Source organism: Mycteria americana, chromosome 9 (genome assembly GCF_035582795.1).
Source record: "Mycteria americana isolate JAX WOST 10 ecotype Jacksonville Zoo and Gardens chromosome 9, USCA_MyAme_1.0, whole genome shotgun sequence".
Taxonomy (NCBI): domain Eukaryota; kingdom Metazoa; phylum Chordata; class Aves; order Ciconiiformes; family Ciconiidae; genus Mycteria; species Mycteria americana.
In genome coordinates, this window is record NC_134373.1 from 18,484,260 (window position 1) to 18,501,911 (window position 17,652).

The following is a 17,652-nucleotide window of genomic DNA, read 5'->3' on the forward strand; positions in this document are numbered from 1 at the left end:
TTTGTATACCTACAACTTCATTGCTGTGATCAACACTTCCATTTTACCCTTTAGAAGGCTGCTATGATACTTTATAGCACTACAATAAATAAATTCATTTAAAAGCTGTTACGTCCCCATACTTGGGACTACTGTATGCTACCATGAAGGTAGAAACAGGCTGAATGCTTCTCAAATAGGAACATTATAGTGGAGTTTCTGAACAGTCAATTAAAACAAATTTAGCTTTATTCTGAATCAAAATGAAACATTCATAAAGTTTCCCATAAAAAGTCCAATGCTTTGTTTTTCCAACGTGCAAAAACAAATTCATAAATGAAACATTTCACAGCATTTCCGTAGAGGTACCTATTACTGCAACTTGTATTGGTAAATATTGCAAGTAACAATAAGATATGACGTATTATATCCCACGTATTTTTGAAACTGAATTTATAATTTCAAAATGACAGCACTAGTAGTTTTAAAAGACAGTATGGCAAACATTTTTGAAAAATATCTTTGACCACCACTGCTCTTGAGCACCACGGTAGACCTTAAAGCTGAACACAAACAAAGCAACCACCTGCCAATTCTGATCTCCATAAAGAGCCTAGGGAAAGACATCAATTTATGTTAAAGGTAATGTGGAATTCAGAGTCAGTGTTGGGACTACAAAACCATAAACAGTGAGCCTATAGTATTTATACAGCTGTGAGTTCAGGTCCAACTTTTTATAAAACCTACTTATTTTAAACAAAGGGAACACTGATGGGATCTGGTTGTCATCCTGAGACAAGTATATCATCATCTAAGGTCTCCTTCAAAGTGAGACTATCTAGACCTAAGTAAAAATACTGCATTTTTATGCTGTTAATAGAAGGAAAACACAAATAAAATGCTTGACTGCCAGGTAGTTTTCTACTTCCTGTGAACAAGCTCACAAAAAAATTTGGATAATATTGAAAAATGGCTACAGTTCTACAAATTTAACCATGTCATTACCTCTCCTGTCCCCTGCATACTATGACTTTTGCAGTTTTTGAGTAATACTTATTGAAGAAACTGCATCAACATAAGACAATTCAACAGCTCTTTCAAGCAAGATGTAATTTCAGCCATTTTATCTTAAAGGGCATAAAGGCTTTATAGCAATAATGCAGATAACTGAGAAATACTTCTTCTGCTCACATGCGGTGCATTCTTGCACACAGAACTTTCAAGCAGATTCCAGGACCTGTAACAAGGAGATTTTAAACAAGACATGCGTGCAACAGCAGGAAACTATACACGTGTTGCAATAGCTTAATACAACAGGTCTTTGAAATATGGGGAAGCTAAGACAAGGTATGCTCCTGTATTATATTGAGAGAACTTTCCAGGAGCAATTGAACATGGTCCCCTTGCTGCCCAAACAGGGAATACTGAGAGGTAAAATTTCTGAACCGAGGAGACTTGTGTTCAGGTGTTGTTTTGCCCTTCCTTTGCTGCTATTCTCTCATTTTCCTATTTTGCTTTACATGGGACACAAAAGCAGAGCTTCTATTAGCATACATTTACAAATTCAATCTCATTTCTCCCTGCAAGTGCCAAAGCCTTCCCAATAGTTTTCCTTAGGTAAGAGTTCACCGCCAAATTAAAATGAACCAAAGATGACAAGTTAGTAGAATATATTTGTTTAGTTTCAGCACAAAAACACATAATTGTTTAGGCCCATTTTCTTTTTATTAATAATATAAGGTTCTATAATCTCTTAATGTTACAACTGAAGTTTTACAGTTAATCTCACACTAAAATGACAAAGACTGTTTGGCTTTATTTGCAGAAAGTTAAATTACAACCTTGATAAACATACATTTCCAAGACTGAGAAGCAATTTGTGTTTTCTGGATTTCAGTGCTAATGTATCCCTGCCTTTGAAATTGGTTTCAGTTAATTAACGTTGCTACAGAAGAACTAGGTGGCCTGGCCTCTGTTCACAGCTATAAGGCAAGGATGACATCTCTAACTCAACCAATATACTGTAAGTCAAGTAAAGAAGAGACTTATTTTTCTTTGACTAAGATTTAGACCCTGGATCAGTTTCTAACAGATTTTCTTCTTTCCCCTCAAAACTTTTATAAAAGCCTCTCTAATGTAAATACATGTCACAGTCAAGCCATACTCACTCTGCACCTTTCCTCCCTCAAAGAGAGCAGAAGCTGTGTAATTGGAAGTCATGACAAGCTTAATTAAAACTGCTTGTAACTTACATATGGCCAAAATAGTCAAGCAAATTAAAAAGTAATGTGCTATGCCAAGATATGCTTCTGATCTGCATGGATCAAACTCCATCTCTGAACAGGCTGCAGCTATGGGAAGTGAAGTCTTTAGAAAGAAAGTAGAGGAAAGAGAAGGAAGAGTGGTGGAAGACTTTAGTATTAGAGAAGGGAAGATTTGTTTTAAATAGGTAATGATCTGTGTGTATCTAGGTCTCCTGAACTTGCATTACACTTTTCTCTATTTTCATCAGGAATTTAAATGTGAAATTAAAGACAGTCAGTAATCCATGCGTTTCAGCTGCAGTTTCACTAAGCTCTGGCCAGTTTGTAAGATAGAAAAATATTTAAGAAGGCAGCAATAGGGTGGCCATTAGAAGAAATATCCATTACATTTGTAGTTAATCTTTTCCTCAGAACTGTCTAGTGACATTGCTTTGGGACCCTTATAGCCTGTTATTTCACATTCCCATAGGACAATTGACATGCAGTAAAAATCTTTACTGCATTTTAAATCACTTCAGAAGCCAGTGGCCATTTAAAGGTTAGACAGAGAGTATAAGGAGTTTTCACCTGTGTAATTTCAATACAAAGAAGGGATGGGGAAACCACAGTCAGAAAATTAAGAATTGGAAAGGATGTTGTAGAGCTGTGTAGTACTTTAAGTCAAAATCTTAAGAGACCAGTATTACTGAGCTATGACTACCTGTTTTAGTTCTGTTTGTGCTGTCATTCTGCTAAAAGGCTTCACATACTTTCCTTCAAAATTGATTTTCATAGTTAGACATACACTTTCATTGAGGCACATAAACACCCTTCATATTCACCGTTCATATTTACCAATTCCTAGAAAGGTCTCTATTTCAGAGTGATACAAGTCATCAGCAAGATGTCAGCTGTGGCCATGTAGTCACCATTGTGCAGTACGCGAGGTGAGGAACTCCCCTGAATAAACATGTGCAGATTCGCTTTACTGAGACACTGTTGTGTACTTAAGGAACACTTAACCACAGTGTGAAGAGTAACTTTCTTAAAACAGACTACACCTATTGTTTTGGTTGCTGCTGAAATATGAACTCTGGGGGCCAAAAGCAAAAATACAGGAGAGCAGATTTTTATGTTGAAATGTTGTGAAACAAAGAGCATTTGAAATAAATCTAGCTGCCTTGCAAATATCACATTAACATTGTTTTATGACCTGCAGATCATAAAAAGTTTTCCTTAAGTACCTTGACAGCATGCACTTTAAAGTGGTTTTGAGTGTTCATGTTTTTTGATCATTATAGAACTGAAATTAATCTTTAAACAAGTTCAAAGTTGTCTGATATGCAGTATTTTTCAAGCATTTCATACTTTTTGATATAATTAATATATCAAAATTGAGAGCTAATTAGACAGTATTCTAAAATAGTTTAAAAACAAAAATGCAATTTTATCTTTTTGTCCTCATTAAGGGCACTACCAATACAAAAGGTGTCCAAACTGACACTACAGAGCTGTGAAGCAGTTGGCTAGAGACAGTGTCCTCAAAGGATAGTCTGTATTTTTTCTATCCTATGCAATCATATACATTAATTATCAAAAAGTTGGATAATTTGCTTTAAGAAAAGAACCCACCTTAAAAATGGATCATGAGTATTGACAAATATTTTTAGTTTGTTTTACTGATTAAGATTCAAGTTTCAATGTAAAAATGCTTACTCTCATACAATACTGATCAAGAAAATATTTCATTTTTTTAAAGTTAAATGGACAATTAAAATTGTGGCTACTAGTGAAGTAAATAAATAATTCATAAAGGCCATAGGAAACGGTATAAAACTAAATGGGAAATCTCACTTTCAGGATGACAGTATGTTGTCCACTTAAGTGTTTTATTAAACTGTTGAGACTGTTTCAAAAGACAGTGCTGGGCAGTTTCATTTGAATAGCCAAAATTTTTTTTTACTGAAAAAGATATTTTGCATCTCTGCAAAACAAATAAAACAGGAGCAAGAACCATACACGCTAGGACTGAAGTACAGATGAAGGCAAAGTTTTGTTACAAACCTGTTTTCAACATACAGTGAGAAATGTCCATTGTACAAAACTTATAGTGACTGACCTACGATTAATTTAAGATTATCCCAGCAATGCAAATACAACTCAGAACAGCTCAATTGTGTAAGATTTTCCAATAGTACTATGATGGGAGACTACGGAGTTTTTGGAAGTAGTTTGACTTACATTGTCTCTTTTGATCAAAGCCTACATTTGTACTTTATGTATTCACTGGTTACAAGTCTGTTACATACTTAATCCTTCAGCACAGTGAAGTACTCCTTGGTGTTCTCTCATCTGTCTCCTAGCAGCTTTCCTTTAGCAAGAGGCTGGGTTGAGCAGCTGCTTCTGTAGAAAACACTGTTGTCAGTCTTTGTTCTCCTTGCAGGGGATGCTTTAGTAAGAAACATCTGGCAGTATCCAGCATTGAAAATAGTGTCAGCTGTGTTGCCTAACCAAACTCGGAAAACCAAATTTGCATTTCCTGGTTGGTAATACACTTTGTGCCCAGTGGGTTGTTTAAGAGTTTAAGAGCATTGTAAGTAAAAATCCATAAACATTAACAGTGATGTTTACACTTTATTGGGGGAGGGGGAAGGGGATGGCAAAAATCAATGCAAGTTACTAGTTTTTAAAGTTTAGTCTATGTTATATTTGATTACTGGGATATCAATACAATGAAAGTGGAGGAATTTCAACAGTAATTCTGAAGAAGTTTTAGTACATCACGTTGTGCAGGGCTTTATAAAAGATTTTTGTTTCCAAAGATGTTATTGGGGTCCACATATTCTTTAACAGATCTCAGCATTCCCAGGCCAACATCAGAGATGCTCTCCTTCATCCAGCGCTTCCGCAATTTGCCTACTGGAAAAACAAAAACAAAGTGTTTCAATATATGGCAGGATTCTAGGAGCCAATCAATCTTGTGACCATGAATGAATAAACACTGTGTGATAAATGCTTTTATTCAAAAATGAGAAATGTTTTGCTTTATTTGATTTATTGAGCCCACCAGACTATCAAGCTCATTAAGCTCAGCATACTCCCAGAGGAAGACTGTGTTCCACACTGTCTACTTTCTTTAGAAACTATGAAATGTAGATGAAGCTTAGGCTGAAGTCACATGTTCTATTAAAACAGGGAATTAGTAGTAAGTTTTAAAAAGCTATAAGACTCATTTTAAGTAGGAAGCTGAAGAGGAGATTACTAAAAGGCAGAACCCCACACCTCTTGATTGCTTTAAAGTGAAAACATAACTCAGTAATCAAACAAAACCAGCATTGGTTTAAATAGCAAACAAATGTTTTCTAAGGAGGAGGCTTAAAGCCTAGTTTTAAATCAACAAAATACCTTATTTCATTCAAAAACCTTTACATGGGCTGGTCATTGCTCATTCCATTACACAAGAGCTTAGTTTCCCATGTAAAAATGGATATTCACAATACATACCAAATACAAAGCAAAGCTGAAACACCAGCCATTTAAGAACTCATTTCACTAGTCTCACAATAGTCCTGTTAAATGGCCGAGTGTTCACATACTCATTAACCAAGTCATCAACTCTGATTTAACAAATCATTCAAAATAACGGAATTTTTTCATTAAACACACTATAGCATTTAACTTGTCAGCTTGAAACACAATCCATTTGTCAGTATGATGCAATATAGTACAGGTTTGAGAGACAGATGCTTTAAGAGTATCTGAAGCTAAAATCAAGCCATCTTTTGTGCCCTGTTCTCAGGGTAACCATCAAACTGTCATCAGAATAATAAATTACAGGGACACCTCTGGAGAACAGAGTATATTTGTTTATACCTTAAGGAATATGAGCTAATCACAATGCCAACTGAAAAAGCAAATAATGTGAGCAAAAATGAAATTTGCAGTTTGGTAGAAAACAACTATTAGCAGCATGCATGTCAAAAGCAAAGATCATAACTGAAGGACAAAAGAATTTGTCATGTGGTAGGAACCGTGGTTGTTTTTTGCAGCCCAGCTCAAGAAAAAAATCCCCATCTGTAAATATACCATCACTACAATTTGACTGTCTGAGCAAGTTGATGTAGCTGAATTTTATCTGGGGATACTTTAATACTACTACAAAAAAAACCCCACAAACCATGGATGTGGCTTGACCATCACCTCAAGTCACTCACACTGGCTCTTATACAAGCAGCTGAAGAACAGTCATTACCATTCTCAACTGTTTTCTGTAATACAGTTTCAGTGAATGTGTCCTGTGGTTATAGATGTAATTGTCCTGAAAAGACTGCAAACAACTGCTCCAACAAGATGGAGCACATTAGAATCACAGCAAGATGCCCAACAGCTAGCATGCCTGCCTCTTTTACACCTCCAGTAATAATGCAATTCCACAAGGAACTGAACTACTGTCTGAGCAGCACCAAACAGTCATTGCATATTTAATGAAGTCGCTCACCAAGTGCTGGAAAACAGAAGGTGCTTGGAGTGCATCATTAGTTCTGTCAAAGTGATAATTTACACATCTATCTTGTCAAATTTTCTATGGTTTATACTTTTGCAATAATAAATCTAACATACATTTGATTAGTGAACTGGAAAGAAAAAGAGCTGTACTACAGTTACCGGCAGTCCTTCACAAACATGTTCAATGAAAAGATTTTAACCCCTTGATAACAGTAGGTTAAGCCCCTGCTCCTGCTGTTCACGTTTTCATATTAGAGTTAAAAAGCATTGACGCAATCTTGCTCTTGGAATTCTAAGCTGGTTCATCTGATTAAATGGAAAATAGACCAAGTGAAGGAAAGGCTCTGTGCAGATGAGACCACCACTTAGAAAAAGCAATGTTTGTATTTGTTTCACTTCAGGTTAGTGCTGCCCTATAAGTTTCTGTTCCTCCTCCATAGGATGATCCAATTAGCTTCAACAATGGGAAGGGAAAGGGCGTAAGAAAATGCCATAATAGTAATAGATGTTACCGTGAATGTAAAAATTCCAAGTGGCAAAGTTGCTTAACTTCACTCTAAGCCTAGCCAAAGAACAGCTTTGCAAAGAACAGCTTTGGGCTCAAGGAAGCCTTAATTTCCCCAACAATAAAAGGTCTCAGTTAAGCCTAATCTTACCATGGACTACAGAAAACCACCTTTCCATTTCTAGCCTAGAGAAAGTAGACCTTTTAGTTTTAGGCCTAAATGATGCCATTTATATAGAACTGACATGAGACAGTGCACAGAACCAGATTTTATCCAAGCATCTACCACTTATTGGCTTTCAGCCCAGTATACTTTTCTCAAGTAAAAACTGAGATCAAATTCAGCTGATTCTATATGCTACATCATAACTGTATATGCTACATTATTAGTAAGGTTCTCAAATCAGCATAACATTGTACAATCAATTTGTAGTAGCTTAACAAGTCACTACTCGTCAACTCAGCTATACACACCATTACACACACAATCCTTGTGCCCCCACTGGAAACAAATACAGCCCTTCCTTCTTGCATTTTCTTCCTCTGAAGACACCTAATCTTGCATCTTAATTATCCAAGATGATGTGCAACAGAATTAGTTTTCAAGTTTTACAAGTGGCACATGCCCTGTTCCTGAGGTATGCTGAGCAGTCGAATGCCTTAAAACATTCACTGCTAGGAAGCCAGAAGTCTTCAAGCCTAAGTCCAGCCTATGAACATAGAGTACAAACACACTAGCATGACAGAGGGTCTACTTCACACAAAGTACTTCAAATCAGCAAGTCAAGAAGCTTCTTCAGTAACAACTCTCAGACAGTCCAACACCAATTTTATTTTTGCAGTATTTTCAAGTTTTATCATCATTATAGTCCATGTATGAAAGAAAAATGTGTGAGCTGGATAAGTAACTTTTTCCCAGTTCTGAAAAAGTTACTTATGCTGGTCCAGATCTTAGCTGGTTTCATAAGAAAAGTTGTTCGTGCTTCCAGTGCCCTTTTAATCTGTTAGGGAATAAAATGCACTTTGGTGAAGTGCAACCATACTCCATGCTGCTCCTGTAGAACCCACCTTTTGAAATAACCAACCAAGCAAACACACGCTGACATTACACTCGCTGCCAAAAGTGACAACAGTTTCTCACATGCGTGGTTTTTCAAAGAGAAGTGCATTGGATGAACAGCACATACATGCTGGCCACAAAGAAGATAAAATGGGAGTACAGCTCTCCTTGCTCATAAAAGCTACACTTGCTCATCTTTGAAAATGCATCTGGATAGCTGCAAAAAAATCTGGCTACTAACAATGGAGCTAGCAAACAGCAGGCAGCAATTGGTTTTCTCACTTGTGGAATATAAAGTACTTGGGCACACATGAACAGTCTTGTAAGGAAAGTTTTAGTATAGCTGATGGATCCCAGGAATAACACTACACCCATGCAGAACAGATTTATAGCAGTGTGCAGTCCCAGTGGCAATAGGCTCTGGTGGCACTGCACATGGCCCTAGACTTCCTCTGCGCCAGCCCTTTCAACTTAAAGAGGCAGTTATTGCAGAACAATAGCTCTGCAAAAGGAGAAACGGTAATGGGTCATAAGAAGCATGGGGCTCTTCCAGCTGTTGCATGCTTTTCCTGAAGCTGGTTGTCTCTACAGAAAGCATCTTTGAAATTGCTTAGCAGGTTATTACTCTTCCAGAGGGAACTCTGCAATACTGAGAAAGGTCAGTGTATTAATCCAATACTGTGGTAGTGCTGGAGTATAATGGATCAGTGTACCTGAAGTCTACTACATAATTAACACTTACCATCACAATAACATCTTGCACGTTTTCACTTGATATCTAAACAACTTGAGTACTTTCAAGTTCTGTGTGGATGAATCAAAGTCCTTTGCATTTATTTGGTAGAAAAGGCACTGAAGATGACTATTCTATTAAGACTTTCAACAGACCAAGGAGGAAAATACAACTGAATTATTACATTATTTCACATAAGGTTACTCCACATCTGATAAATGTCACAGTTTAAACTCATTCTAATCAGTAGAGCAAGCTCTACTTTTAAGATGAAAGTATGATCAGTCTCCAGTGCTTAACTTAAAGGTAGGAAGATACTTTTCCTGTGTAGAAGAGAAAAGAATGTGTTCAACTGCCCCCATAAGGGAGTTTTATAATTCCAGATTTTGTAGTTTGTGTGGGTTAATTACTGCAGTGTATAGCTTAAGCCACAGCCTCTTAAAGATGCCAAAGAATTGCAATGAAGTGCAATGTCAAACATGCAATTGAATGCAAATAAGGTGTGGGGGGTTGGGAGGTGGATTGGGAGGGTGTTTTGGGGTTTTTTTTATTTGTTTGTTTTTTCCTACATAAACTGCCAGGAAATTGATACTATACCCAAACCTGTGGAACCTGGGCTATGTTAATCTTTATTCTGGTCAATCTGTCTAGAAAGTGGAAGAAAATTAGTTCTGTTATGTTAAGTGGCTAAATGGGGGTATTTTCCTCAAACCCACAAGCTGATAATTGTTTCCTTAAGTAACCAGTTTTAGTTAGAACATTCCCTGCAAGGGAAATGATCTATCATTAATTTTTACTCTGTTCCTTGGTTTTACATGGGTGCTTAGCTTGGTAATACAGAAGGGATCAGGCCCAAATCCAGCCAGCTCCCTTCTGATGCTGCACCCCAAAGGGGTTATAGTTGTATTTATACACCAGTCGTACCTACTGATACTTCCTCAGCGCATGTTATTTTGTGTATACAAAAAAAGCATGTATTTTATGAAATAGGAATTCAAGAATGCAAGGTGTGACACATTATATGGGTGGTTTTAGGGTTTGCCCTAAGTGATTAGAAGAATCATTTACCTAAACTTAAACTTGTATCGACATGAAATGGTCATTCCTAATGCTGCTTTTTAAATGCTAAGTTTCTAGAAAGTAACTGTGGCTGTAGCAACCCTTACTTACATGACTCTCAAATCTAAAGATACTCACTGGCCAGAAAAGCGGAAGGATCAAAGCTGTGTTCGAAGATGTGCACTATCCCTTTCTAAGTGTAGGACATAGTCAAGGCAAGGTGAAAACTATAATCAAGACTGTAAAATCTCATGTAGGAAATGAAGACAAGGAATGCTACAACTAGGATATCTGATTCTTGAATACCTTTCAAAACCTTTTACTAAGTCACAAATTATGTCATAGCATTAGTTAAAAGGGACAAAGAAGGCATAAGAAACCACTTCAAAGTTACACCTTAAAAACTACTTTAAAACCACTAAGAAGCCTTTCAGCAGTTTGTTCACAACCAATTTAGTGAGAAACAGACCTACCACATTTAGACAAGACTACCAGGATCTTAAAAAAAAAAATCTGATAAGCTCCTCTTTAAGGATCAATTTCTGATGCACTGGGGAATGGCTGAATTCCCCCTGCATAAGTACCACCTATCTGATCAGCTATGTACTTTAGGTGTATTTTTATAGCAACACATATGCCTCAGGTTCTTCCTAAATGTAAATTCTATTCATTACATAATCCAGAAACATTATTAAGTGTTAAATACTAACATTAAAGTAGGAAAACCATGCCTGACACTTACCAATTAGATTTAAATATTTGAAAGTCAAGAGTGAGAAAGACTTCAAAAAGAAAAGACAATTTGATTAAAAGGACAAAGTCATTTAAGTTGCAGTACCATAGAAATTATATCCATATTGATAAAAACAAAAAATCCAGATAGTATACCCCAAAATACAAGTAACTGTTACATTGAAAGGATAAATTAATTACACAGATGTATACATCTAGCTTTGCTACAGCTTCTTGTGTCCATGAGATGCTTGCTGTACAAGGTTGGTATTGATACACTTCTGCAATTTCTTTGTTGGAATGTTGTTGTTCTTACATATTGCAAGGTGTTATCTTTAATGTAATTCATTAACAAATAAAAGTTATGCTTCTTACAAGTTTTAAGTCTCAAAAGTCATCGGGCAGAATCTTCTCACAGTATTACTACCTTTAGCAAGCCTAGAAGTTACAATATTTCTCATTAGCCTGGAGCAAGGGAAGGAGAGAAGAGATATTGAGATTAAAATAGAATCTAAAGTAAAGTCTTTCTGAAGTTACTCTTCATAAAACTAGAGGTATCATGATTTCAGTTCTCACTGTAGATTGTAGCTATGTGTCTACCTGCAGTTAGTACTTCTCCAGATGTAAAGTAATTTAGAGCTTTACAGATCTCAAACTGTCATATATGACCACTTCTTCACTCAAGGAGTGTATGAAGATTGACTTAAGCAGGCTTTGTATTTCTTATAGCCTCAAGTCCCAGACTACATCTGTTTTCTTTGATACAGAAAACCAGAGTTAAAATAGCTCCATTTGTCACAGTGTGATTGTAGGCAGACAAACCAGCCTGTCCGTTTCCAGATAGTGAAAACAACTGTTATTAATCACAATTACAAGACAAATACTAAAAGAAATTGCACCAGTATTTTCTTTTACCCCAGCAATAGACAAATCTTAGTAGTGCTAAGAGTGACAAGGCCTGAAGGTCAGTAAATAGAACTGATACTATTAGGCTAATTCTCAAAAGCACATCTACTAAGCAGTGGAAAAAATGGATCTTGAATATCATACACAATGAACTGCCAGACAAAAACACTCAAAGCAGAAAATATTAATCAGTGTAAGAGGCAGTCATGCATACAACAGGAGCATAAGTAGTCTAACAGAAACCAAGTTTTCCATATCTGTGGAGGCAGAAAGTTCGAGTGTGCAAGGGTTTGAAAATGCTACATAACTTTTTTTTCTTGTTCAACATATGCTGTAAGCAAGGTTTCATATGGTGAGGGCAAATACATCCAAACATGTGACAAGCTCCAGCTGCATGCGAGTTAATGGATGAAATGTTAGTCACAGTAAAATACAGCTGCCACAGCAGGGGAGAGCACAATAGTACATTAAGGGGGTAATTCCACATGACACATGTGATAATTGACTGGTCCACTATACCACCATATTAAAGATTTAATCAGAGGACAATAAGAGCATATTAAACTAAAAATACTGAAATTGTTTTCACTCATGTTATCATCACCTACACATCTTTCAATATCCTGATATTGCTAAAGCAGAGTCCATTTCAGTTTCTATCACAAAGCTAGATGCCTGAAAACAGCCCTAGCTAAAAGTTTCAAGTCCAGGAAGTCACCAATATGTTTTAAAGCACAATTTCTGCCCTTCAGTTTTCCCCACACAGAGCTTTTAGAATTACAAAATTTTTATCTAGTTTTAAACCATTAGACAACTTCCTCTTTGCTCTTATTTCTGTGGCCAGACAATGCCCCAAGAGAGTAGAGAGAAGAAATGCGTTAAGTTAACCAGTTTAAAGCAGCTAGCTACACAAATCAAACTGACTTCACAACAAGTCTTCCTGATATCCAAGTTTACAGCACTATACAGGACACATGCAATCAAATTAGGCTATCTAAATATGCAGGAAAAGCATATGTAAAGCATCGGGTATATGAAATACCACTTTTACATGACATCAGTTCTTAAACTTCAATATAAGCACAAAATAGCTTGCAAAGAGGCTAGTAACTCAGGACAAGCAATTCCTAAACTCCAAGAGGAAACTGAATAATCAGAAGTTAGCAGACAGCAAGCCAGTAATATCAATACTTACATAACATCAATTATGCAACAAATGGTAGATTGCAACATAGTCCAGTTTAAAGTTACTAGCTCTTTTATGTGGATACTTTCACTAAGCACTCTGGAATTAGGGCTAACAGCATTCACCTAGCCACAAGGGACACTAAACTGTCTTAAAACTGTTAAACTCTTATTTGAGGTCTCTGTAACTGAATATACCTCTGCACAAGGTTTAGTAGAAGTTGCTTAAGACAAACTGATCAATTACATTTTCAGGTTCTTAGACAGCCTGTAGACTTCCTATCAAAGGTTTGAAGCTGGTGCTCATAAATGCACCACATTGTGTGACTTGACATCAAGCAAACCAGGTCTAGGGACACTTACCCTGAAAGTCTGGCAAACAGGTGAGAAGTTTCTAGAAAGAATGCCAGGACATTCCCCCCCCATCAGTAATTTCAGTTAATGCCTGTGAAATATTTTTCAAAGTTCTACTACAAACTATTTTATGTACTCATGAATATTTAGCAGTATAAGAGAGACTAATATTAGACTGAGAACATTACCTCCATGGTGATGTGACAGACTTCCTCCATTGGCAAGTATTTCTTCTCTAGCAGCCCTCTAAATTGGAAAGATAAGGTATTTATTCAACAGCAAATGCACAAGATGTTTGGTTTTAGTGAAATGCTTGCCATTGTACTCATTCACACAGGTACATGAAAAGTTTCAGAAGTAATTAGGGTACACAACACAGGTAAACATTTTCATTCAAGCTTGCAGATAAATCTAAGTGGGGATTTTCCAAATAAACATTATCAAAGCCAATATATTTAAAAAACAGCATCTGTTACAACATATCTATTATTCCAGAATGAAATATTCTGGATCACTTCCCCCTTGCTGAAAGTAAAATAGTCTAGTGGCTGGGATGCTCATCTGGAAGATGGTTAAGTGCCTACTGAAAAGGAAATCGCAATAAAGAAGTTTGAAAACAGGCTCTCCAGAGTGATTCAAGACCCTTATTCAGACCAGAGTTTAGACACAGATATCAAAGATTCTAGTCAAGGAAGTGAGGTACTTTACAACTGACAACTCTTTCATGGGTGAAGTTTGTGGCAGAAAACAAAATTTAGATTTTTATGTTAAGAAATATTTGAACACTTTGAAGCTCTAGAATCTTCTTTCCCATCCAGCTCTGATTATGAATAGTTAGACAGCTTAGAAGGTTGTAACAAAGAAAGCTTTCCTAAGCACAAGCACTAAACGTTTTTTCAAGAAAGTATACTTTTTTAGGAATAACGTATGTAACCATACCTATGCAGTTAGAGATTTTTTCAGTCTGCCACAGAGTGCGTATACTTGGTTGGCAAACTCACTTTGTTAGGTTAAATTTAGTCACCTACAATGGAACATATGCATCCATGCGATCACACTGCTAACTAATTCCAATAAATGGTAATATCTAAGTATTAATAAAGTTTCATTAAATAAGCACTCAAGTATTACATTCTCCAATGCCCTAAATTCAACAGCACAGAAGCCTCAGAACTTGTAGATAAAACTTTACATCCACTTGCCAAGTTCAAGAGAAATTTCTAAAGAATAAGCATGAGAAGAATGATATCCTAGTTATAAATATAGACTATTTCTCCACAGTCCTATCAGGAATTTTCTGATGCTGAGACTTTAGCATATGACCCAAAAAGATAGGATGAAAAGTAGTTTGCCCATAGTCCTAAATCTAAGTATTACATCTTCAAGGTAACAAAGATACTAGTTTCCCCTAACTAGGTAAGTATAGTATTTCACCAGCCAAAGTGTTAAAGCAGAGAGTTATTCCGGAGCTTTTTGGTAAATGTCACAGCTTACAACTGGTCTAACACAGCAGATTTAGACCAGCACTTGTCTAGGCCTAAACAGAAATAACCACAACAGTTAATTCTCTGAAATAGCATGAGACCCCCTCACATTCATTATTCTCTACATGCAGCACTATTAATAAAGTATGGTCTTGATAGTTTTACCATGTATTTTAAAGACTAATTGAGCCTTAAGTGAAAGAAGTAGCTTTGTAAATAACGGAACTAAGGAAGTCTTGTTTCCTGTGGATTTGGGTTTTGTGGTTGATAGTTTCTGCCAGCCAAGAACAAACTCCAGTTCAAACTTTCCTGTACTTTAGTCATATGTGTTCATTTACTGATGTCTAAAATAGTCACCTTGCAGTCTTTCCTCTACTTGGTGCACTATTAGTGTGCACCTCTTTCCCTGGCTGCTAATGATCAAAGCTTTACAAACAGACTTTTGAGATCTTTCCTGTAAAATTCAGTCAGCTTGGCCAATGGGTTCACTATATATTACTACAGGACATCAGCTTCTCCCCCTCCCCCTTAACTATTGTTCTTATATACGTTACCTCAATTTGTTCATAAACATGAATAGGATCACTAATTCCTCTGTAGTTAAAGGCAAAGTAGAAGTAGACGCATGCACCGGCATCATAAGTCTGTGTCACCCTGTTGAAGAGAACTGCATTACAAACAAAGCTTTATGGTATTAAGCCAGCCACTACGTGACCTTACACAATTCATAAGGTTACTTATCTTATTTAAAAGGGTAGCATCTTTTTTTAAAATAGTTTTGTATCCTTTTTGCTCATACTTCATGAATGACTCAATACTATGACTGAGAATTGAAGCTCTTAAATAAGTCGTTACACTTCTGCACGCACATTGTGCATATAAGCAAGAGTAAGTGTCAAGACTAATCAAGTGCTACTAATGCCTTGAATTACTCACTCTTACATGTAATCCACTTGCAGCTTAAAGAGGAAGGTCAAGATTACTAGTGTTTGTAATATCATTAATAGATCCACTTTACCTACTAGCTAGCAAGTTTAATGACATCTTCCTTAGTTCTCTTACTAATCAAAGATTCAAGAAAAACAATTATTTAAGTTGTTGCATGGCTTACCTACAAGTGGAGAGAGGAGCAAACTGAACACCCTTTTCTTTGCATTCTCTTACTATCCTTTCCTTTACATTCCTACAAAGGTCCAAAACCCTGTCACAGAAAACACATGAAAATATAAAATCTTAGTCTATGATTTTATACAACCTCCTGCAAAACAACTTCAGCTTTGGTAATCTTTTTTTAAAAAGTATAATCTAATAAAGCAGAAGATTGCCTTCTAGAACCATTTTTAAGTAGCTTACGTTTTGTTCCAAGAATAAAATAGTCCTCATCATCAAGACTTCACTAGCACTGCTTTTTCTGTACTTCTCCTGAATAGCAAGTTTACTCTGAAGCAGAGTACATAAAAGCTCTTCCCATAAGGACTAGGAGTCAAAAGTGTTCAATGGAAAATGGAGGGTACCCACTTCTGTATGTCTTTACATACTTTCTCAGCAAAACAGCCTCAAAGTTTTGGCAAAGTAGATGACAAATACAGCTCATAGTAGAAAGCTTGAGAACTCTAAGGCCCTGTATACTCTACTAATACCATACCTTTGGTACGTTGCAAGGCCAAAACTGGAGATACTCCAGCTGTGCACTAGTTTGCCAGCTTGAAATGTTATAGTTCTAATATGGCAATGAGCTATTAAACCTTGTCATAAGCCATACTTGTTTTGCTTTTTTAATTTTTTTTTCTTCCAGGGCAGACCCAGGTGTATCCAAACGGCTAGAACAATTGAAAGAAATCACTGTTTTTCAAGTGACCACTTCTTCAGTGTTCTCCCACGAAGGTCTGCAGTGCTATACTATACAATTCAGACTTTTAAGATATTTTACACAGATTTAAAACTACTTTGCAGATTGACGGAAGTAATACACAAGAGAAATTTATCCATTTAGAGAATAAGCAAGCAAAGCTAAATATTATTTTATTCAACTATCTTCAGCCAGTCAGGAACAAGGTAACCGATTGATTTATGGAAAATTACATAGCTCTTGTGAGTCAAAGTAGAAAAAGTTTTTGAAAGCATTTGCTTTGATGAGGAAAATTTCAAATATTTTCCTGAAATTCTTAGATAAAAAAGTCATTCTCTCCTGAAATGAGGAAGAGGCAAAACAAATTGGTGACTAAGATGTTAGCATACTTCAAGATCTATGAACCTAAAGTAAAATAAAGAGCAATTTTGCTTTGAAACTGTCCTCAAGTTTCTGCCCCCCATTTAAGATACTATGCCAATCTTCAAAGCAGAGGCTGGAACTTACCACTGCCACTAAATTCAACAGCAAGAATACAGGCTTGCCAGCTTAAGTCATTACACTTAGAACACTTTCCACTTTGCATTAACTAATGTAAAGCTTTGATTCAAATCACTTTAGATCCTGTGTAAGAGGTTTCTGGCTTACCAAATGATTTCATATATTAAACTCTGTTGTGGTCAAGTATTTCTGAACCACAGCTAACAAATAAAATGAGCTTAGGAAAACAATTTATCTTGGGCAAAAGCTATTTTTTCAGTTCTTCCATTTCCCTACATTACTATGGAAAGAAAAACTTATTTAAATATATTTAAATATTTTTTTTTTATCTTCACTACAAACTCTTCTGTTTGAAATACACTGCCGATCCCACACATGTGGCTGTTCATCACACAATACAGTTATTGTCACCATTGTCCAGCTTCCTAAACTGGGCAATTTCAAGTTGTGAATTTGTTACAGCAAGCTAACCTAAGTAGAAATATTACTGAATGCTTGCCTACATTGCATTTACAAAATCCTGATATGTAATTTACTAGCAACTTTAGCAAGAACA

The 17,652-nt window shown here is 36.2% G+C and overlaps 1 protein-coding gene across 1 annotated transcript in view; it reads right to left on the minus strand.

Moving 5' to 3' along the window:
* Window positions 1-903: 903 nt before the first annotated feature.
* AGPS (alkylglycerone phosphate synthase) overlaps window positions 904-17,652 on the minus strand; it is a 64,083-nt gene continuing 47,334 nt past the window's right edge. The window contains exons 17-20 of the mRNA XM_075511595.1: window positions 15,858-15,947; window positions 15,301-15,400; window positions 13,451-13,508; window positions 904-5,141 (exon numbers count right to left, since the gene is read on the minus strand). Coding sequence (XP_075367710.1) covers window positions 5,020-5,141; window positions 13,451-13,508; window positions 15,301-15,400; window positions 15,858-15,947 — 370 coding nt within the window. The 3' untranslated portion in view covers window positions 904-5,019. The remainder of the gene's footprint in view (window positions 5,142-13,450; window positions 13,509-15,300; window positions 15,401-15,857; window positions 15,948-17,652) is intronic.